Source organism: Sapajus apella, unplaced genomic scaffold (assembly GCF_009761245.1).
Source record: "Sapajus apella isolate SASKATOON/1434 unplaced genomic scaffold, GSC_monkey_1.0 scaffold32, whole genome shotgun sequence".
In the NCBI taxonomy this organism is placed as follows: Eukaryota; Metazoa; Chordata; class Mammalia; order Primates; family Cebidae; genus Sapajus; species Sapajus apella.
Genome location: NW_022436972.1, coordinates 2,880,022 through 2,903,234, shown reverse-complemented (window position 1 = coordinate 2,903,234; position 23,213 = coordinate 2,880,022). Strand labels below are relative to the sequence as shown.

Below are 23,213 nucleotides of genomic sequence, written 5' to 3'. Positions count from 1 at the left end.
ATATGGAAGCAATATAACCCTACCACTATTTTGATTGTTAAAATTAGTTGTTGAGAATTTATTCCTCAGTTAATCTGGCCTGCTGTATATCTATGTACTGCCTGTTAGCACTACCATAAGAGTTTAGATTTCCTTAAATGGGAAAATGCAATATGTGTATGTTTTAGGTACACAGCTCTGCAATTATGAATTTCTATTGACAATACCATACTTAAATAACATATCTTGTATGTCCTCCAATTGTGACCAGAGAAAAACGTACAAGAAATATTAGGAGACTTTTCCTTAGAGTCTCTGAATAAAAACATGAGAAGCAAACTTTTGTTCTAAGGGTGCTGAAACATCCTGCAAGTCTTCAGCTCTGGAGTCAAAGGACCAGATAACTGGGACCCATGAAGACATCTCAGGACTCATCATCCACTCCCTCACTTCACAGGGAGGACACTGGTCACCCACAGGGCTTATGTGATTTGTCCAAGGTGACAGCACAAGTCATTGTCTAGATGTCCATTCTCCCACAGTCATAGTCGCTGTCCTGCCCAGCATGCTGCCTCTCTTGAGTCTTTGAGAAGGAACCCAGGGCCATGCCAATTTCCATGCTCAGCACACAAACACTCACGCTCCACCTGCATTGCTCTCTAGGGATTGCTCACGTGGAACCTCAGCCAGTACCTACATGCTGCTAATGGACTCCTACGTATGTGGGGCAGCTGAACTCAGCTTCCCATGATCACTCAGCAGAGGGAAGATCACAGAAAACTGTAAGAGTCTAGTTGGCTGCCAGTTTATTAGTATGTTGTAGGACCCCAACAATGGAATCTCATCCTCAGACTCAGGCTACACACGGATGCCTCCCTCCAATAAGCCATGGTGCTATATTCAGTGCCTCTCCCCCTGGTGTGCATCAGGGGATGAGGACATCAGAGAGCCAGTTTCCAGCCCAGTATCTATCACTAACCTCCCCCTGGGAGTGATAAGAGTCATCTCACCTCTCCTGGCATCCATCTCTTCCTCTGCAGAATGACTTTCAATTCCTATTTGCCCCAGGAATTGCTCCATCTACTATCCTCGCTTGCTTTCATCATCACCTGGATAATACCTAGGGTGCCAGCCTCTCTATTCTAGGCTTCTGTGATGGTAAACAAGAGCTTGAGAAGAAGGAGGCTAGTGATGACTATGAAGAGAGCCTGAGATATACAGGACTATCTCAAGATAACTTACATTTCCTGAATGAGCAACCAGGCTCCAGCCAGAGAACACATCTTGTCCTTAATGGAATAAAAACCATGGAGACACGGTCTATTTTTCATGCACCTTCAGAGCCACTATTGCACACAAAACTAATAGCACCTGCTTGTAACAGCAGTAGCTCCTTGACCTCCAGCCTAATTAGCATGTTTCTCCAGCAAAACCATCCTGACAGGGTCTGCCCTGGCTCATTTCCTTCATTAACAAACCTTCCAAAATGACACCAGAAGTGTCCTGTGTTGGTGCCAACCTTAGAGGCACACCTCGCGGCTGACAGGGCCCGAGGTTTGGTGGCATTTTTCATTTTCTAATCAAAGGGGTCAGAATAAATGGGTGTTGGCAGTTGACAGCTGCAGCTATCTGATGTGTCAACTCCTTGCCACACACAGTTCCTAATAAACAGTGCTAGAAAAAGAATTCACCCCTCAGCTTTCTGTCACAGTGGCTGTGGTGAGAGATCCTCGGGTGGCCAGTTTCCTGTCACACTACTTGTGCGAGAGGTGGGGAATGTGTGCATGTAGACACACTGACATCCATGCATAAATACACGTGCACAGGAATAAAATGGAGGAGCCCTGCATTACTGTGGTCATGTTTTCAGTACTCAACCCTAAAAACCCAGGAAAGTGAGTGGGGAGAGGAGCCAGCATCTGCTAATACTTAATGCGAGCATGGTAGCCACTGAGGAGGGCAGCTCTTGGAGCTGCTGGTGGCCCTGTGTCCTCATGCACAGGTGATAAGAATGACAGGGGTCCAGAGCCTGGTCAGGCCAGGGTAGGGAGTGCTTAACTGGAAGTCCGTGTGGGTGGCAGTGAAATACCCTACCTTGGTTGTGGTGAATACATTTTAAATAATCCTGCCAACTCCATTTTACCCACTCTGAGCTATGTAGGGCATTCTGTTCTGAGAACTTTGTAGTCAGAGACACCTGGCATCTTTGTAACCAATTGTCTGAGAAATAGGTCCTACTGGCCCATACATCCTGTACCTGCAGGTGTGTAACTGCCTACCCCACATCCTGAGTGAAAAACAACTTCGAATAGAATTTTGTTGTTAGGGAACCCTCCCTTCCCTGAACCTGTTCCTTCTGCTTCTGCAATAATCTGCTTACCGCCCCGACCCTAAACTGATATAAAAATGTGGACCGCCCTTTGTTCTCGGTCGAGAGGTTTGAGCTCTAGCTGACTCTCGGATGCCGGCATTAAAGTGGACTCTCCACAAACTCTGAGCATGGCGCTTCTGTTTAAACTCGCTCAGGTATAACATTTGGAGGCCACAGCAGATTTTTATATCACCACTGGGCACGGACTGGGCTCACTCCGGACCTTCCCGGACGAACAGTGAACTATAGGGGAGGCGCCCCCTGAGACATTCCAGGGCCCCGTAGGTCACTGTCTCTGGAGAGGAATGGACCGACCACTGCCACATCCACAGAATTTGGCCCCAAGTCCATTGTCTCAGGTCCCGGAAAGGTAAGTCAGATCTGACTCTGCTCTCTCTGGTTTCTGGAAGGGACAATCCCAGATGAGGGCACCCCTTCAATGATCCTGTCCAAAATCCAGGACACTGGAGGACAGGACCATGGGTCACTGAATTTGTCTGGTTAATGACAACTGTATCAGCCTCTGAATGAGTGTATGTGTGCATGTATAGATTGAATGAGGAGGCCAAGGGCCTGCCCTTGGATGTCCAATTTGTGGCTCCATGGTGAACAACTACGGAGTCTGGGTGGGCCCCAGCCTGCGGTTCTGTGGTGACCTCATATGGCTTAGGGCAGTATCAGGCTCCACTCAGACCCGATCCTTGTCATGTGTTTATACTGACCTGCCAATGCTAAGAGGCACCTAAATTCCCATAAGGGAAGTGGCCAGGAGGGCATCTGAGTGGTCCCTTACAGGGCATCCTTTTCCCCATTTCTGTGTGTCCCCTGTCTTGGTGTCATATGTCTGGCCACCGATATTGTCCCAGGCAGCTGGGGAAAAGCTTTTTCTCTACTATCGGTAGAGACCTCCTGCCCCCTGGGATGGCAGCTCTTGTCTGGTGTCGAGGATGGTCCCCTAAAAATGTACTGTTTCAAAACCAGTAAGTGCTGCTATAGATTAGACTGTGATACTCACCCCCTTATTGACTGGAAATTCTGGCACCATAGAGACTGCTGGCAAGTGGACTGTCACCATCCCTGGCCAAACGTCTGGCTGTCCCCCACCATGAATAGGTGGTGGATCCAAAACAGCCACCCAGCTGACTTGCTGGCACAGCTGTTGTGCCACCCAAACACTTTCCCCAGCCAACTCAGGCCTTCTGAGTCATACGTAAGGCGAGCTTTCACTCTTCTAAACTCCTTCCAAGCCCTTCCCAGTGAACTCTGCTTTAAATTTGGCTTTTGTGGCTCAGGCAGCCCCAGATATCCAGAAAAAATTACAAAAATTAAAAGGATTTAGTGGCATGAACGTCACACAACTTTTAGAAATACCCCAGAAGGTGTTTGATAATACAGAAAATCCCACCATCAAAGCTTCCAAGAGACAAGCAAAAATGTTGGTGGCTGCCCTCCAGGAGACATGGGGGAGACCCCCTTCCCAACAAATCAACAAGAAAGACAAGGGCCATCATTAGTTGGGGGCCCAAACTACCCTAACCCAAACCCTAACCCTAACCCTAACCCTATAGCGAGATCAGTGTGCCTACTGTAAACAAACAAGGCACTGGAAAAATGAATGTCCCCAAAGACAAGAAACCAAGAATAAAAAGAAACTCCTGGCCGTGGAGGAGCTAGAAGATTGATGGGGCTGGGGCTCATTTTCGCTTAACCCCTAGGAGCCCATGGTCACCGCCACAGTACGGGGTTACGCTGTAAAATTTTAAATTGATACTGGAGCAGAACGCTCAGTATTAAAAATACCTTTGGGCCAGGTCACCAATACAAAAGTGGCAGTTCAAGGAGCCACAGGAACTATTTGCAAATAGCCAGTCACTCAAACGTGAGAATAAACTTAGGCCATGAAAAGGTAATTCATTCCTTTTTGGTAGTCCCGGAGTGCCCATATCCCCTGATGGGAAGAGACCTACTCCATAAACTGCAAGCCTCTATCTATTTTTCAACTCAAGGAACACACCTAACCTCAGAGAACCAGGACTCATCAACCACCCCCTTGTCAGAGGAATATCTCCTGGTTCTAAGCTCCCCAACCATGGCCTCAGAAAACAACTCCCTTATGTTGAAATTGCAGGCCCAGTTTCCCCATGTTTTGGTGGAATCAAACTCCCCAGGACTGGCAAAACACCATCCCCCTGTAACTGTAGAACTATTGGCCATGGCTCTACTGGTATAAGTAAAACAGTTCTCCATGAGTCAAAAGGCCAGGGAAGGCATAAGTCCCCACATACAGTGACAACTGCAGGCAGATATTTTAAGACAGTGCAAATTTGCCTCGAATACTCCACTCCTGCCAATAGAAAAGCCTGGAACCAATAACTATTGGCCAGTCCAGGATTTACAGGAGATCAACAAGCAGACAGTCACTGTCCATACAACTGTCCCAAACCCATACACCCTCCTCAGCCTACTCCTGCCAAACCATACAGTATACACTGTCGTGGACTTGAAGGGTGCATTCTTTGCCATCCCTCTGGCCCCTAACAGCCAGCCAATCTTTGCTTTCAAATGGAAAGATCCAAACTCAGGAGACACTACCCAGCTTACTTCGACTCAATTACCCCAGGGCTTCAAAAATTCTGTTTAAACTCGCTGGGATATAACAGCAGCAGACAGGGAGACACAAAATGCTGTGGCTACAGCATCCAGAGAAACCCACCCATCTTAACCTCAGATCCAAGCTGAGGGGCTCTCTAAGAAAGCAAAGGATTATAAAATAGCTCATTTTTTGCTCACAGAACCTCAGCACACAAAAATAGAACCAAGCACTCAAACTAGAGAAAGTATCATGGTCATAGGAAAGAAATACTCTCAGAAAAGGCAAGGTCCTGCGGTAATCTTTCAGAACTTCTTGGAAGAATTAACCCCTCAAGCTGGGGAATTCGTGCTGGCTCTCACTGCATCCCTGCCTGGGGAGGACAGGGCAGGTGAGCAGCTGGACAGAAGGTCTTAAAGAAAACCGGGAGGAAGACCATAGAGCATCCATGGCTCCTTGTTCCCTTTGCAGTTATCCCCCACCACAGCTATCTTACCATTTGCACTCCAACATTTCACTTCCCTTCCTTACCTCCTCCATCTTTCCTTTGACTTAAGATATTTCTCTCCCCTTCCCACTTTTTCCTTTTAGTTTTGATGTAATGTCCAACTTTACCTACACAGAGCAAAACTATTATATTTATACACTATGAAGTTATCTTGAACAAAATGTCAAATTACGTCTGCTCTGCTATTCTTAGATATGAGGATATGGCTCTGATCACAGTGGATGATTTATTCCATCTTCTATGATCTTATGATTAATGGTATGAACTTGTAAAATAAGCAGTTGGGGACAAAGACAACATCTATGGTCTCAGAAAAGTATCCCTAGTCCCAACTCCTACTCAAAGCTTTAAAGTAAAAATGTGAGATCTTCATTAGCTCTATGTCACCAACTGTTATTAGTCTGTTCTCACATTTTAAGTAGTACCTGGGACTGGGTAATTTATTTAAAAAAACAAAGAGGTTTAATCAGCTCATGGTTCTACAAGCTGTATAGGAAGCATAGTAGCTTCTGCTTCTAGGGAGGCTTCAGGAAGCTTCTAATCATGGCAGAAGGTGAATGGGGGAGCAGGTATCTCACATAGTGGGAGCAGAAGCAAGAGAGAGAGTGGGGAGGTGTCATACACTTTGAAATGACCAGACCTTGGGGGAACTCACCCGCTGTCACAAGGGGGCGCTATCACCACCCCCGTAATCTAATCATCTTACACCAGGACCCACCTCCAACACTGGGCATTACATTTCAATATCAGATTTGGTTAGGGGCACACATCCAAACCATATCACCAACCCAGGACCCTAACACTCCAGTCTTTAGGAATTCATATGGTGCAGCCCCACTTGAAGGAAGAAAATTACTGCCATTCTGAATCTTAAAGATGCTACTGTCAGAAGTATTATTATATATTGAAAAAAATCCAAACCAATAATCCAGTCGAGAACTGTACTATCCAATAAGGGAGCTACTAGCCACACATGGCAACGTAAAGTCATTAACACTAAATAAGATTTAGAATTCAGCTCCTCAGTTATACCAGCCCCATTTCAACAGCTCATTAGCCCCATGTGACTAGTGGCTACCATATCGAGAGCAAAGACATATGCTGCAGAAATTTCTAAAGACACATGAGGGCCCTACTAAAAACCAGCAAGTAAGAAAATTCCTTTCTTGGCAATTTGACTGTAGTAGTGAATTCTTGAGGCAAATGGGCATACCTGCCCTAAAGTCAGCAATTTTCAACTGTGCTCCATGGAGTCCCTTAGTGGCTGGTGCAGGAAGCAAAGACAGGGAAGGAAAAGGCAGACAGAGCGGGCTCAGGGCTCCACACACCCCTCTTCAACCAGCGCCTCTGCCTCCACAGAGTTGTAGGTAAGTATCACTTGACTCCAAGCTCCTGAGAAACATTATCTATTCACTTTGGAGTTTTAATTGCTATAAATTATCATAGATGGGACAAAAATTGGAGAGATGTGGGATCTACCACATGGGATCTATCACTGGAGACGGCCCTAAAATCTATTAGTTTGTTTCTAGTATAAAATCATGTTTTCCAACTTCACATGGGCCTTCTGTGCAACTCTGCGCTTCCCCCATGGACCTCTTACTGACTCGGGGTACACCTCAAAGAACAATTACCTGCCTCTTCACCTTATGCAATCCCATGTTCAAATCCATCAAGGTTTCTCTCTGCAAAAACTCCACTTCCTAGTTACCTGGGACAAATGAGGCAACCTGACATGGCTTCCTTGAAGCCTTTTCTTGTCTGTCCAAAATTTCTCAGCACTCATCCTTCAAGCCTTTGTTTCCGTCTTCATGGCTGTACTTCCACTTGTATATTTAATATAATTCCCTCCTATTTGCCCCAGGAATTGCTCCATCTACTACTCTCACTTGCTTTCATCTTCAATCTCTCTCTGGCTACTGGATCTTTCTTCTCAGAGCCTAAGCATTCTTCTGTGCTTAAAAAAAAAAAAAAAAAAAAAAAAAGCAAACACAAAACTAAAAACTAACAAACCAACTTCCCCTGCTATGGCTCTTTCCCTTTTCTGCACCAAACTTTTCAACAGTAGTATACACTCTCCACCCTTACCTTCCCTACCCACTTGGAGCCTGATTTCTGCCTTCATGCATTTTGTTAAACTCACATCAAAGCTACCAGTAACATCTTAATCACAAAGTCTGCCTACTCATTCTCCTCAATATCAAAACATCTCAGCCCCACAGCACAGATGGCTTGACCAGCCATCCTTTCTGGGAACCTCTCTCCCACAGCTTTGGTGATGCTGACTGTGTCTGACACTCCTCCTCCTCACTGACCAAGACTTCTCCGGCTGTCTCCCGTCTCCCACCCCCGCAATCTAGATAGACATTCCCTGAACAATGTGTCAGCATCCCTCTTGCCATTTCATTCTGCATGCGCTCCCTCAATGATGTCAGTCACGACAATTCCAAACATCACTTATTTTCCATGGCTGCTCTCCTTATGTTCAGTCCAAATCAGCTGGTAGTTATAGGAATGCTTCTCAGAAAGCATTCCATGACCAAATCCAAACTCATCAAAGCCCCGCAAATAAGCTTCTCCTCCTCTATACAGTATGGAATGGTACTTTCTGACTATATCTGGCCCTTCCTTTCCATTCCTGAACTAGGGAGCCCCTAGTTCAGGCTCCCATTAACTCTCTCCTGTTAATTGCTGCCTGTTACAGGAGCCCAAAGAATCTTCTGACATAACTTAGAAATTATTTTCTTTCTCCTTGCAAAAAAAGGATAAACGATCAATCTCTTCACTCTGCTTACTGCCTTCAGAAAAATACCACAAGGGTCTTTATGAACCTTCCCAGAAGACACCCTACACATGTTTCAACAATGCAAGAAAACACAAACTGTTGGCAAAGTTCCCATGAGAAGCAAGATTCATCTAGAAGCTATGTTTGCTTGCTTTTCAATATTCTCCCTCTGCCACAGTCCCGAGCAAAATTAGAGTATCACAGAATGTGAGCTGTGACCTAGCATTTCAGCTAAGATAAAAGCAATAAAATGTATGAAAATGTTTCCTCCTCCTCCTTGCTGCCTCCTTGCATCTCCTCATCTTTGTTCTGGTACTGGACTAATAATCCAAGATGCTCAGCATTAGAGAGAGGGTAAGAGCCACAAAATAACTTCCAAGCATCTCGTAGCTCTGCATTTTACAGAAAAAAAGCAAGGCAGTAAAAACCTTTGCACTGTTCTCTGTTATTGTTATAAAATTCCTATCTTATTAAGGCAGAGAAAAAATAACAAAAGTCTGGCCCAGAGGGAAAGCATCATTAATTTTGGCAGAACCAAGATGTCTCATGCCCAGTTTCCCTTCTCCAAACCACTTTACTCACCATTATCATATTAATTTTTCTTGAATATAATTCTATTATTCCGTACTTAAGACCATAAGTGGTTCCATTTTTTTTTATAGAAAAAAGTCACAGAATACCAGCTCTTGAGAGCCCAAATTGGTCAATTCATTTAATCTAATCCCTCTCACCTTTGTGATAAAATTCTTAGTCCAGTGAGGTTAACTGACTTTCCTAAAGATCATTCCATTATTGTAAATGCTGGGTTTTATGCATATTATACATGCTAATATGTCGTATTTCTTATCAAAAATACTATTTCCATAGCTCTAGGTATCTTTTCTTCATTAAACATCTTGAATGAGCTAGAACATTCTAGAATATGGCACTTAGACACTTGATAAACCTATGGAGAAATGATATGATTTATATGTTAAATCCAGATATCTGAGGTAAGGTGGATAAACTAGGAGTCACTGAACCAATAACGAAAATATTTTCACTTAAAGTTAATGCTCAAAAATAGAAAAAATGTTCTCCTTTGTAAATGTGTGGGAAGGAAGCAAAGAAAAAAGGAAAGAGAAAGAGCTGAGTGTGTGGGAATAATTGGGGAAAATAACAGCAAGATTCAGTGAAAATGATTCTATTTTTTTCTTTTAAAGAACACTTTAAATTTCATAATTGCAGATTCCAGGGAACTAGATACTTAAATCCATCAGTGACATTTGTTTGACTTCCACATTTCCAGAGGAAATCAGAAGCTTATTTTGGTTTTTGTTCTCATTCTTCTCTTTTTCACCCACCCAAACTGGGTTGAGATGTTTCACAAAGTAAGCCCGAGTACAATGGAAATTAGGCTCTAGCAAAATGAGAAGCTGTGCAAAGCCCTTTAAGTACTGTGAAATCAAATGTTCCCATTCTTCCAACAGACACTGAAAAGGCACAGAAATAAAATCAGATCCAATTCTCTTTCTATTTTTGAGCAGAGGTTTTAAACGCCATCAGCTTAGATTAATGTATTAGTCACCCTGTATAAGCAAATTTCATTTACAGGGAACCCAAGTGAATATATTAATGAAAATGATAATGTGCTCAAGGCATGGCATAGCCCTTGTAAATAAAGAAATCGAAGCATGATTGTCCTTGTCTATATTTTGTAAATATCTAAACAACTACAAGTTTACAACTTAAAAGAGATTACCATGAATCAAATGATCAACTTCCACTTTCATGTCTCAAAATGATATGTTTTTAACTTAACACTCAGAAGCCTATTTGCCATATATGTGTGAAGTGATTATAAAAATTCTGAACTGGAATAGATGTCGCCTGCCTGACTCAGATGTCAGCAGAAGCACTTTCTTTACAGCATGACGGATACGTTAATCCATCATGGTCATCTTCCAACTGAGCTTCTGCACCCTTACGCACACAGCCAATGGATGGAAATCCCCACAGAAATATTATTATTATTGGGCAAAGCCCCTTTCTAAGTACTATGCAGATATTAATTCCATCTGATGCTCCACAGACCCTACTGATGGTTTTTTAAACATATTTGAGTTATTATTAATATTATTATTATTTTACAATGAGGAAACAGAGGCACAGAAAAATTAAGCAACTCGCCCAAAGTCACAAAGCCAGCAAACAGCAACGGTGGGATGTGAGCCCAGGCAGTGTATCTCCAGAGTCTGTACTCTTCACTACTACTGTATCATCTCTTCAGTATGGGGAGGTATTGGTCAAAGGGTTCAAAGTTTCAGGTATTCAGGAGAAGTAAGTTCTGGAGATCTAATATACAGCATGGGATTGATTGTTAATAACACTATATTGTGTACTTGAAATCTACAAAGAAGGTAGATCTTAAATGTTCTCACCACACACACACACACACACACACACACAAGAGGTAACTATGTGAGGTGATGGATATGTTAATTAACTTGATTGTGGTAATCATTTCACATTGCATATGCATATCAAAACATCACACTGTAAATATACACATTCTTTATTTGTCTATTATACTTCAAAAAGGTTAAAAGAAAAAAAACTAAGTGCTTTCTAGGGACCACTAAATGTAAAAATAAAATGAAACAAAAAAAGAAATAAAAACTAATAAAGGGAGAAGGTGGGATTTTAACCTTCTATGGGGATGTTCAAACATACACAACAAGCGAAGTAAGTAGTAAAATGAACCTTCATGGTTCCATCATCCAGCTTCAAATATTTTAGAATATTTGTCAGTCTTTTTTCATCTATCTTCCTTGACCTCTAGTTTATTTTTTTTTCCTTTGATGGAGTATTTATGGCAAATTCAGAAGGTTGTCAACTACCTAAAACCAATGTGGAAGAATTCCATCTGAAGACATAACGCAGTAGCGCTGAGCCGGCCTGGAGAGGACCTATCGTGCAGGGCATGACGTCTTTCTTCACCTCACTCAGGGTGAATGGATGCTTCCCCCTTCCTGTGCCTCCTCCCTCACCTGCTGTGCTGTCTTCAATCACAGCCATGCTAACATTTCCCTGCATGGCTTTATGAGCACAATCCTGCCTCTCCACTCCCTGCAAGGGTGAGTGAGGATTCACCCTTGCCTGGGTCATAGCAGCCCCATCACTGAGATCGTGCTTACCACATAGAAGATGCTGAAAGAATGCAGAATCAGGAAAGATAAAGCAGATCATCTAATCTTCATAAAATAAGCCAGCCAAGAAAACTGAGGCAGTTCAACTAGACATTATTTTTACTGTAAATAAAAATATGTTCCCTAAACTTTCAGTTTATCTTATAATCAGAGAGGGCCAACTTCTTTAAAAATAAAACAAAACATGCTTATAATCTAATCCTATCTCTGGGTGGAGCTCATCATTGTCTGAGTGTTTCTGAAAGGGAATGAGCAAAGACATCATTAAGAGTCATATGAAATAGGCAATAGCTTCTCTGAAGTCTGACCTCACACGCCACCCTCGGCTCCTTTTTCCATGAATAAAAAATGACTCTCTCTTCGCCGATAAACATGAGATGTGTTAATGGCTGTTTCTGTAAGAGTTATTAATAACATTTCTTGTGAACCCTGATCTTATTTAAAATGCATGTCAGATGTAGAAAATCAAATGTGTTATGTATATAAATGTATTTTATAGTATTCATCAGTGTAAACCCTAAAGTTAACAATGCAAAAAGCTTTCATATTAACCCTGATTTTCATTGATTAACCTTACAAAAGGCTAGCAATTTTCCACTTCAGATTATCCCCAGAACTCAAATCCTATTCAATAATTAAAAGAACATGTACTTATTTTAAATATTAAAAGAAGAAATAAAAACTGTAGAATTTAATGAGAATATCTACGCTTGATCTTAGCCAAAAGGCCAAGAAGCAATTAATGAGAATATCTAACCTGGTCAAATCAAGGCATCTAACTTTGGAAACTTTAAAATTGAATAGCCTCAAAAGCGGTGTTTTAGCCTAATTCTTTAAAAATGATTAAGCATATGCAAGGAGATATGCAGGTTACTGGACGCTTTTGAGACTACTAAGTCAGACTTTATGATGTTTATCTCTGAATATATTTAGAGTTTAAATGTTTATCTCTGGATATATTTAGAGTTCAAAGAGTTTTCTACTCTTTGACTTACGTAAATTATCTCTAGGTACAACACAGTCAATAAAAACAACATTTTAGACGTCCTAGAAAACTGTGAGAACCATAATTATGAGCTTCATCAACGATCAAACCTCATGAATAAGGTAAAAATAATGTTCCCAATACGAAATACTTTCAAAGATACCTAAGTTACTCTCAAAAATCTTTTTCCATACCCTTACATAAGAGAAAAAGTTTCTGTTGGGAGATAACTTCCCTTAAAATTCTACTATTGTAAAGGACAGTGTCCTTTAGTGTGAGATACTAAAATCATTAAGAGGTATAGTCCCTATCCCCAAAGAGCTTATAGTCTATAGGGGAGAAAGGACATAAAAACAAATAGCTGCAAAAGCCAGTAGAGAATAAAAGTGATACACGCCAAGAGCCCTAGGGATTTCCAGGAAAAAGATCACATTGAGGGATTTTTAAAGGAAGCAAAATTGAAATGTACTTAAAAGTGACAGACTCTGCAGAGAGAAGGGAGGTGGTGGGGGTGGCGATAGAAAGCTGTGGAAGTGTATCACAGAGATGAATGGTTTAAATCAAAACCAAAAGGTGGAAAAGCACAAAGCCCTAAGAGAAAAATGTGAGCAACACATTTTTGTTACTCACATTTGGCTAGTTGGGAGTATATGTCAGAATGGTATGCAGTAAAGGTGGAAAGGAAGTTGGGGCCAGATCATGGAGGACCTAGAAAGTCTGATAGCTGAAGCAGGCATAAGGGCACCGTGCAGCAAACAAAACGGGGTCAAAGGGGAAATTACCAAGGACCATGTGCTTTGTAGATCAGAAAGCCAAGGTGTGCTAAGAATAGCTCAGATAGGCACTACCACAGATTCAAACAGAGATGAGGAGACAGAAGAATGAGAATGGGGTAAGTATCAGAGAGAAAGAATTCACCAGAAATGATGAGTGAACAGAAAAGAAGGCAAAAAGCAGGCATGACATATGCTAACTTTGAAATTCCCAGTCTGGGTTGCCAGGAGATAAATATCACTAAAAGATAGAGCAACTTCCAGAGAAGGTTTTGGTTTGCACTAGAATATGAAGAATCTGTTTTCTGAAAAAGTGTTCAGTTTGTGGTGAGGTGCGTCACCCAGTTAGAGATATTTGATGGCTCATTTGAAATGCAGATGAGTGGTTGTAGAGGGGTATTGGAGCTAGAGATGCAGATGTGAGCATTGTGTACAGACTGCTAAGGGCTGAAACTGTGGATAAGATGACCAGGTGAAGACAAGAGAGACATTCTGAGAACAAATCTTGGGGAACTCAAACGTGTGGGGCTCAGCACCTAGGAGACAAACAGCGCCATGATGACGTGGCAGGCTGCACCAGGAAGGGCACCTCCTCAGACTCAGGAAGTTTTCTGAATCTACCAACAGCATCACTTCCCTATCAAGGATCTCCTAGAGTTCATCTCCACCTTCCAAAAGGCTGCCTGGCTTATAATCCCTTCTGAGAAACGACCTGATCACCCTCATCAGAAATTAATCCTCTGCCTCGTGCCACTTTTCAGGCTCTGGAAACATACATCCTTTGCCAGGATTATTATGCAAACACCAGCCTCTCTGTCCACCTCCCCAGCTGTATCCCTACTTCCCCATCACTTGAATGCTTCTGTGCACCAGGAAGAAAAAAAAAAAAAAAAAAAAAAACAGGAGAAAAATTTCTATTTTTTACTTGTTTTTTCAAATTCTCTGCCCTGTGATTTCTGTTCTTGGTTACCCCATGGAGAAAACGTGGCAGTATTTGAAAAGAGGTAGAAGAGAAGAAATTGGAATAGAAAGCTGCAAATGTCATATTCTTCATGCACTTCTCTGATAGGTATTTTCTGTTTCTTGGGCACCCAGTAAATGAAGTGCTATTCAGAATACATAATGACATAGAATCTTCTGCATAAATTATTCTATCCTTGGCTGATATGATTTTCATTGATGATTAATTTATGAAACCTAAGTCATTCTATTTTCCCTCTACACATGTCCTAAAGATTTCGACTTTAAGTCACATCTGCCTACCCACTGGGGAAATCAAGTCTATACCTAATTACTGATTAATACAATAACCAAGCACAGGTTGAGTATCCCTTATCCAAAATTCTTGGAACCAGAATTGTTTTGAATTTGGGAATTCTTCAATCTTGGAATATTTTTATTAAACCAGCTAAGCACCTCAAAAAAAAAATCCAAAATCCAAAATCCAAAATGCTCCAATGACTATTTCCCTTGAGCATCGTGTCAGTGTTCAAAAAATTTTATATTTTGTAGCATTTCAAACTTCAGATTTTCTGATTTGGAATACATAACCTGTATACTTTAGGCAATAATATGTTTCCAATGCTAAATTCTACAGTACAGTCATTATTTTTATCAGTAAGTTTCTATCACCTAAAGTATAACTGGGAATCTTTTTTCATCTCTGAACATTATATAAAAACTAAGGAGCCACACCCTGGGTCAGACGTAAGATGTTAAGTTTATGTTTAAGTTCTAAGTTAGAAAATTATGTTCCCTCCTTCAATTTAAATATTATTCTGAAAAATCTATGGGTCACTAATGTAATCTGTAGCTTTATTTGAGGCTTTAAATGGGCCAACCTCATAATCTTCATGTGATGAACTGGTAAGGGAGTGGAAGGAGGTGCCTGGGGCTATCCTGGAGGCACGGTACACATGCAGGTGCTGTGTGAACCTGCAGGAACTGTGGCTACTCCTTGCAGATTACAAGGAGGCAGCCTGAACTCATATAGAGCACTTCCTAATGAGAGCGGCCCAGCCTCAGAGTGGCTTCTGTGTGAAGTAGAACCCTCTCTAGGACTCAGAGTGTTCCCGCAGGCGCTGAATGGCAACCTGGGAAGCCTTAGGGGCCTCTCAAGTCAGCTCTGACTCTATGATTTGCTTTCCTAATAGAAAGAAAATATATTCAAATCATGTGTATGTCCTCCTCCTTTCTACATGGCAGCTTTAAGAAGGAAATAGAGAAGAAAGAACACCAGCCCAGGACCCAGGGCAAGTCAACCTGATCTCGGCTTGCTCAGCTATAAAATGGATGGTAAAATGGATGGTAAGATACCTTCAAGTTCTAAGGACTTATCAACAGAATTCATTTCCCTGTGCCTGTCTCATTTCCAGAATCTTGTGGAAAAGGTAAAAAGACATAGAAGGGCACCTGACTTAGAAAGCCTCTGCTCAATGAGGTTGGGCTAATGGCCTGGAGCCTGAGTCCAGGGTGGATGGGGACTCCAAATGGAACAGCTGAGCTGCCAGATGGTCCTGCCATCTCATGTCCAGGGGGATGCAAGGGGCTCCTGTTTCATACTCATCATCACCTGCCCCTCAGGACCCAGGAAAACAGCAAGGAAGAGTCCCAGTAGAGCCAGGCTAGCCTAGGAAACACTCATAAATTCATAATGAGTCACTTAAAAGTATTCCAGTATAGCATGCCACAGTCAGTGTGGACATTGTTTAGACTGTTAATATGCACAAGCACCTAAAAATATGAATTATACATCTGCAAATACCGTTATGCACCACATAACGACGCTTCAGCCAACAACAGAACACATGTATGACAATGATCCTGTGAGATTATAAACAGGCTAAAAAGTTCCTATTGCCTAGTGATGTCTGGGCCATCATAATGTCATAGCACAATACATTACTCACATTTGTGGTGTTGCTGATATAAATAAACCCACGTACTGCCATCATACAAAGGTGTACAATAATGTCCTAGACCTTCATATTCACTCACCACTCACTCTCTGACTCACCCAGAGCACCTTCCACTCCTGCAAGCTTCATTCATGCTTAAGTGCTCTATACAGGAACAGCATTTATAGTTTTTAAACCACAGTTTTACTTTCCCTTTTCTATGCTTAGATATTGTTACATACTATACTATTGTGTTATAATTGCCTACAGTACTTAGCACAGTAAATGCTCTACAGGTTTGTAGCCTAGCAGCCAAGGCTAGAGCATATCACCTAGGTGTGTAGCAAGCTATCTCATCCAGGTTTGTGCAAGTTACTCTATGATGTGTGCACATCGACAACATTGCCTAACAACATATTTCTCAGAACACATCCTCGTCATGAAGCACTGTGTGACTATAGATCCTTACCATGCTCATGTTTCAGATTTTGAAACATCTACTGTGCCATGACATAGTCCCTAATTACAGAATTCCTTAAAGGAAGCCTATTTGAAAATAGTATCTGCAAAAAGACCAGCTCTCCAAGAAGAATAAAGGAACGAATTCAGATACCACATTGGCTGTTTCCATGAGCTGAACCGGCAAAGCTTTGCTCCTAGGATATGATCTAAGGACTTTTAGCTCTCTCAAGAGCTTCATGTTTTATTTATTCCCTGTAATCAAAGCATCATCTCTTCACTAAAGAACAGAAACAAAATGTTGCTTGACATTACATCTAATAACAAGTATAGGTATAATGATTAGCAGTACTTAGACATCAAATCAAATGCACAGGAGGTTTTTCTGTGATTTATCGGTGAAGTAAAAATTGTATACATAGTAGGTAGCAGATAATTAAAATCAATTCTAACATACGTTTTTAAAAATAGAAAACAATTCTGGATAGACATTCATTAAAAAAAAGTCACTTTTAATATGAAGTCTTTAAACTGGGAGTTATTTTCTCTGGCACATACAGCTCTTATCCCCTGGGTTCTCAGGGATCCTTCTCTAGCATCCTTTGAAGCAGAGGTGAGAAGAAATGCCCTAAGCACACCTGCAATTAGTCTGTCCACACCTGTCAGGTCTCTGTCAGCAAAAGCTGCTGTCATGGGACCATGGCTCATCTCACCTTGAGGTTAATTTTTTTAAGAAACCAAAATCTTAACTCCTTTTTTGAAAAGATATATACTATATGAGAAGTTTTTCCTTTATATTTTCTCTAAAAGAGAAACATGTCATCAGGAATTTTATTAATAAAAATGATAAATAGCTTCTTTTGTATTTTAAAATCACCAGACTGCTAATATGCACATGCATATATAAAAACATGAATTATACATTTGCGAACAGTTCTTTATTACACTCTTGTTTCAGATTTCAAGACTACTACTGTGTAATGATGTAATCCCTAATTACAGTGATATTCCTTAAAGGTATCCTGTGTGAAAGCAGGCCTGAGCTATGGCACCTTCAGGAAGCCAGCAGGGCAAAGAAAACACCCTTAAGAACTGCTTACAGACACATCAAGACAAAGGTAAATATAATGCATTACTTAACTAGGTAGACCAACATTTAGAACTATGTAAATGTTTCACACATCATCTCTGTAAACACAAGAAAGAACAGAGAATGAAGAAGCTTGGAGAAGAAATTCAAAATAATGAATCAATCAATTGATCTCTCTCTTTCTCTCTCTCTCCCTCCCCCTCCCACTCCCTTCCTCCCTTCTTCCCTCCCTCCCTCCCTCTCTGTCTTTCTCTCTCTCTTTCTTATTATTCCAACCTGATTCAACTTCTATAACCCCTTCAGAACGGCCCTCTACATGGAAACCTTTAAGACTTTTCTGGGCCTCTGGCAAGGTCTTGGAAACCAACATCTGAGATGTCATGGTTTCCCATCCAATAACATTGGCTTTGAAGTGGAGACTGAGATGGTGTCTGGTCATCAAAGGCACAGCTGAATGGGCAGCCTGCAGATCTTCCTCAGGAACAGTGGCTTTTATAATGTGCTCTGCAGGTTATTAATTCATACTTTAAAATACAGTCTACACCACCAGTCTCAGGGAATGGCTTTTATAATGTGCTCTGCAGGTTATTAATTCATACTTTAAAATACAGTCTACACCTCCAGTCTCAGGAACAGCATCATCTCAGCTAATGGGGAGGGACTTTCAGATATCTGGTCAAGTGCTCTGGCAGTGTGAAGCCATTACTGGTAATCACAGGTGACTAAATGATTCTTTCAGCTAATATTAAATATCTAGTATGTTTCATGACAGCACAATGTAGTAACACCTTTCTTGCATCTTTCTTTGACTTCCTACCTAGAATCTGCAAAGCAAAGGGATGCTGGAATCTGTCCCTGGATAAGTCATTTTCTACATCGTAAGAGGAGCTTTACAATCTTTTTTCCTGACACACTAACTCCCCATAACTGACAGTGTCAAACAGGCTGTTTTTCTTCAGTCGATGAATAAAAACGGGAAGCTAAAGGAGGCGATCCGAATTCTTAACTAATCATGCAAAGAAAATGACACGCAGTTATACAGGCGCGCTGGTTTTAATCCAGTGCAGGTGCCCCACCCTGCCCCACCCCACTTACGGGTGGCCGGCCGGCTCTGCTCTGGCTGTGCGCTGTCCGTGGACTGGGTGCTGGAGACTGAGGAGACGCTGGAGCTCCGGACAAAGCCAAACGCCGCCAGCTTGGCTGCTGGGAGACGCGAGTATCCGGGAGGACGGAGACCAGATTTCGGGAGATTGGATTTTGCAGCATTTGAACTGGAAGCTTTCTTTAAATCTGCTAAAATAAGCCCAAATTAAAAAAAAAAAAAAAAAAAAAAAAAAAACATTATTCTCAGTTCACAATGAGATAAAGAATGCCACAGATTGTGAATTCTAACCCAGTTCTATCATAAACAGACTAAAATCAATCTTGCAGGGTTTGATTCAACATATTTAAAACAGACTTTGGAAGAGATAGGCCCCTCATATTGTAAGTCAGGTGCCTCAGAGAACTCAAAGAGAAGGAGGTGCAGCCCCAGCCTGGACAAGTTTACTGTCTATTTAGGCAGACGAGAGGAGGAAGACAAATAACTTTATTTTAAGGCCATAAGAAAAGGTATCAAGTGCCTAGGACAATGAATAAAAGTGAACATTTACTGTTGCAAGTTACCCTAGATTTGTTAAAATTGAGATACACCTTAAATTTTGACATACAATGGGCAAAGAGCTATTATGGTGAATATTTGCTAGTAACTTTAAGCAGTTTGTAATAAGTCTTATAAGGAACATGTACAAAAAATTATCTAACTTTCTGTTGGCTGCAGGAATGAGGAGGAGACAGTGTGGACTACAGAACTAACCAGGCTGGAATATGAAGTCTCCCAATGACGAGCTGTGCAACTTCAAGCCCTTGTCCTAACACTTACAGCCACAGTTTCCTTTCATGTAAAGACTGGGAATAACACTGGCTTTGCAAATCTAATATAAATATTACTGCTTCTACCACAAGAACTTGCTATGTGCTCAAACTGATGTTAGATTTCTTTTCTCCTTTTTCCACTATCTGTTACGTTAGCCCAAACTTCAAAATTAGTTCCCAGATATGTGCAAAGTCAGCTGGTTTTGAAATAATAAACCATCAAGTTATAAATCTAGCATCTCAGCATCACCATGCTCTAAGTCTGAGCCAGGCTCCAGCAATAGCAACTGCGATGATTATCACAACACTATGAGAAGGCTCCCAACACCAGGGAGAATCAGAATATTGTCACCATACAAATGCTCTTTGATAGGAAATATAAAAGGCCCAAGCTTCCCAATATGCTGTATAACTGTCCTTATTGATTCCTTTAACAACTTTCACCTGCAGGCCTATTTACCACGAGTGCTCATAGAGTGACCATTTGGTGGCATTCTTATGCTAGTCAACTCTTTATTAACCAGTAAAATATTAATCAGATTTCAGATTAAACTAGGTTTTGGATTAAATGACCCATTTGTTAAAAAAAAAAATCCATGAAGAAATCACATATTATAAAGCATCTACGTGTGAAAATACAGAGAGCAGCAATAGATGATATGCTGGGTCTAAATGGTGCATAGAAAATTACCTCTTCCTCTGCCAGCTGCTCCCCTAAAAGTGAGGCTATGGAGAGCCATGAGTCCAGATGAAGGCAGAAGCTGCACAGCTGTGGGTTCCTGATGCCTTAGTCAGGATTAGGATGGGTAGGAACCCAGTGATTGCAAAAGGAAAAAGAAGCAAGGAGCTGGGGCTGCAAATATTCCCAACTCAAGCCTGTTCTCGTGCTTGGGAAAACACACACATACCAAAAACAAAAACAAAACAAAACAAAACAAAAACAAAAAAACCTCAACTCAACTATGAAAAAGTAGAAACAATACTGTCTAACAACTGGGAATGGTCCATTTGCATCAGCAATTTATGCCACATTTAATGACTTCACATTGTTGTTCTCACATTATTTTGAATACTTTTAGTTGACGTCCCCAGAACAGTGAAAATATCCCTATATATACAATATCATTTTCACGGTGAGTTTACACCCAATTGATTTTGAATGATTTCTGCAGAACAGGAAGAGTTGCTAAACATCAGATTTAATTTCAACAATATACTCAAATTCCATTTTATTTTGATACTATTTTAAGTTATCTATAACCTCCTTTCTAACCCAGTTAATCAATAATTAACTTTATGCACAAGCAAGTGAGGAGAATATGAACAAAATAATTTTTCTGAAAAACGAACTGTATTTTGGAAAAAAAAAAAGTTAAAGTCAGAATTTCTAACAGAGTACCTAGGCATGCAGTAAGCATTTAATATTCAGTGAAGAATGAAAACCTAGTTTGTTAAATCTGTACATAAGACAAGCCACTGCACATGTTCAAAAAGAAATTTATCTTATCTACACTTACTTATATTCCATTATTGTTGATTTCCTCAGTAGAAAAGTAGCAGTGGAATGTGCAGAGAGGAGGAGGACAAGCAGCACAGGATCCCAGATACACAGGAAGCCAGTCTCTAAATTGTTTTCTAGGTTTCCCTTTCCCATAGTCTAGATCTTTATTTTAATAAAGACACGTATGGGCTGTGTTTGTGTGTGCATGTGCATGTGTGTGTGTGTGTTCAGATGACTTGCAGAAGTATACTTGCCCTCAACTCTCTGTGCATACAATTTTTGCAAATTTAATGGTACCTATATCATACATTAAGTTACTACATAATGCTCTTTCCTTCTAGCAGATTAATCTCTTGAGTAGTATACATGCCTTCAGGGTTTGCAGAAGCAAGTCTTGTTCTTTTTATACCATCAGCTCCTAGCACAATGGTTTCCACAATGTATTATTCAATAAATATTTAGTTGAAGTTTACATTAGCCAGGCTTTTACCACACTAATTTAGCCCACAGTATAAGTCAAATATCTCTACTAGTCTCTGCATGAGATCTAGTCTGGAGTAGAGCTCAAAAGTCTGATTTTTAAAAAATCACCTCAGTGATTCTGATTCAGGTGGTCCCTGGATCTTCGAAAACTTCAACAGAATATGCCAACTCACCCTGTGAAATAACTGCGTTCAGCTGTTCCGGCTGAATGTATCTTAATTTAATCTTAGTTTCTCCTAAGAGGGACATATTTATAAAATTACATAGTCCCTACTATTTCTCAAACAAGTCCAGTGTTATGAACTGAAGGTCCATCCCTGCCACCCCACCCCCAAATCACAGGTTTAAATCATAACTTCCAATGTGGTGGTATTTAGAGGTGGGGCCTTTAGAGGTAATTAGGTTACAAGAATAAAGCCCTTGTGAATGAGATTAGAGCCCAAGTGCCCATATGAAAAGAAGCTGTAGAGCTAGCTCCCTCTGTTTCCACCGTGTGAAGATATAATGAGAAGATGGTGGTCTGCAAACCTGATCTCAGACTTCCAGCCACAAGGACTGTGGGGTCCATCCCACAACATGTGGAAATTATGGGAGCTACAATTCAAGATGAGATTTAGGTGGGGACACAGCCAAACCATATCAGACTTAATGGGGAAAGGTTGAATGCTTTCCCTTGAGATTGGTAACAAGGCAACGATGTCTAATCTTCCCACTCTTATTCAATGTAGTGCTGGAAGCCCTAATCATACAATAAGGAAAGAAAATATAGATCAGGAAGAAAAAAGCAAAGCTGTCTCTATTTGCAGATGACGTAATTGTCTACACAGAAAAATCTGAAGAAATCTACTGTATAGAATTGGTCTTAAATCTTTAAATGTCTAGTAAAATTCTCCAGTGAAAACAAAAACAAAAAAACAAAAAAAACTACCCTTGAATTTAACTGGATCAGACTGTGGAATAATGTATGTCCCCAGGACACTGTAGAAAATGATAGAGCAATCAGTCAGTAATTAGTAGAACCCGACAGTTGAATGTGATTGCAAAGGGAGGAAGACTAACATAGATCAGAGAAAGACAGCTCTCCAAAAACATTGCCAGTGTACACGCCCAAGGCTGTGCCTTCTGTGGAGTGTTAGCAGTGAATTCACAATGCAAGGGAAACAGGCTTCACTAAAGTAGATCAACCAAGTTGCTAAACAAATAAATAAGCAAATAAGCCCCAGAGAGGAAGAGAGATAATTAGTAGCCAAGGATGCTACAATAATTATCTAAAAGTTGCATTAAAACAGAAATAAAATAAGACACACCAAAAAAAAAAAAATACAGAAAGGGCGATGTATATGTTAGAAAAAAGCAGGAAACAGAAACTGCCTATAATTTGACCCAGCAATCCCATTACTGGGTATACATCCAAAGGATTATAAATCGTTCTACTATAAAGACACGTGCACACAAATGTTCATTGCAGCACTGTTTACAATAGCAAAGACCTGGAACCAACCCAAATGCCCATCGATGATAGACTGGACAGGGAAAATGTGGCACATATACACCATGGAATATTATGCAGCCATCAAAAACGATGAGTTTGGGTCCTTTGTAGGGACATGGATGAACCTGGAAACCATCATTCTCAGCAAACTGACACAAGAGCAGAAAATCAAACACTGCATGTTCTCACTCATAGGCG

General features: G+C 40.9%; 1 protein-coding gene across 4 annotated transcripts in view; it reads right to left on the bottom strand.

Moving 5' to 3' along the window:
* Positions 1–23,213, bottom strand: part of MTUS2 (microtubule associated scaffold protein 2) — a 702,116-nt gene that overhangs the window by 367,414 nt on the left and 311,489 nt on the right. For 3 of the 4 annotated variants that reach the window (XM_032294818.1, XM_032294817.1, XM_032294821.1), the window contains exon 5: positions 18,721–18,918. In XM_032294818.1, coding sequence (XP_032150709.1) covers positions 18,721–18,918 — 198 coding nt within the window. The remainder of the gene's footprint in view (positions 1–18,720; positions 18,919–23,213) is intronic. The other variant, XM_032294822.1, reaches the window with a different exon arrangement.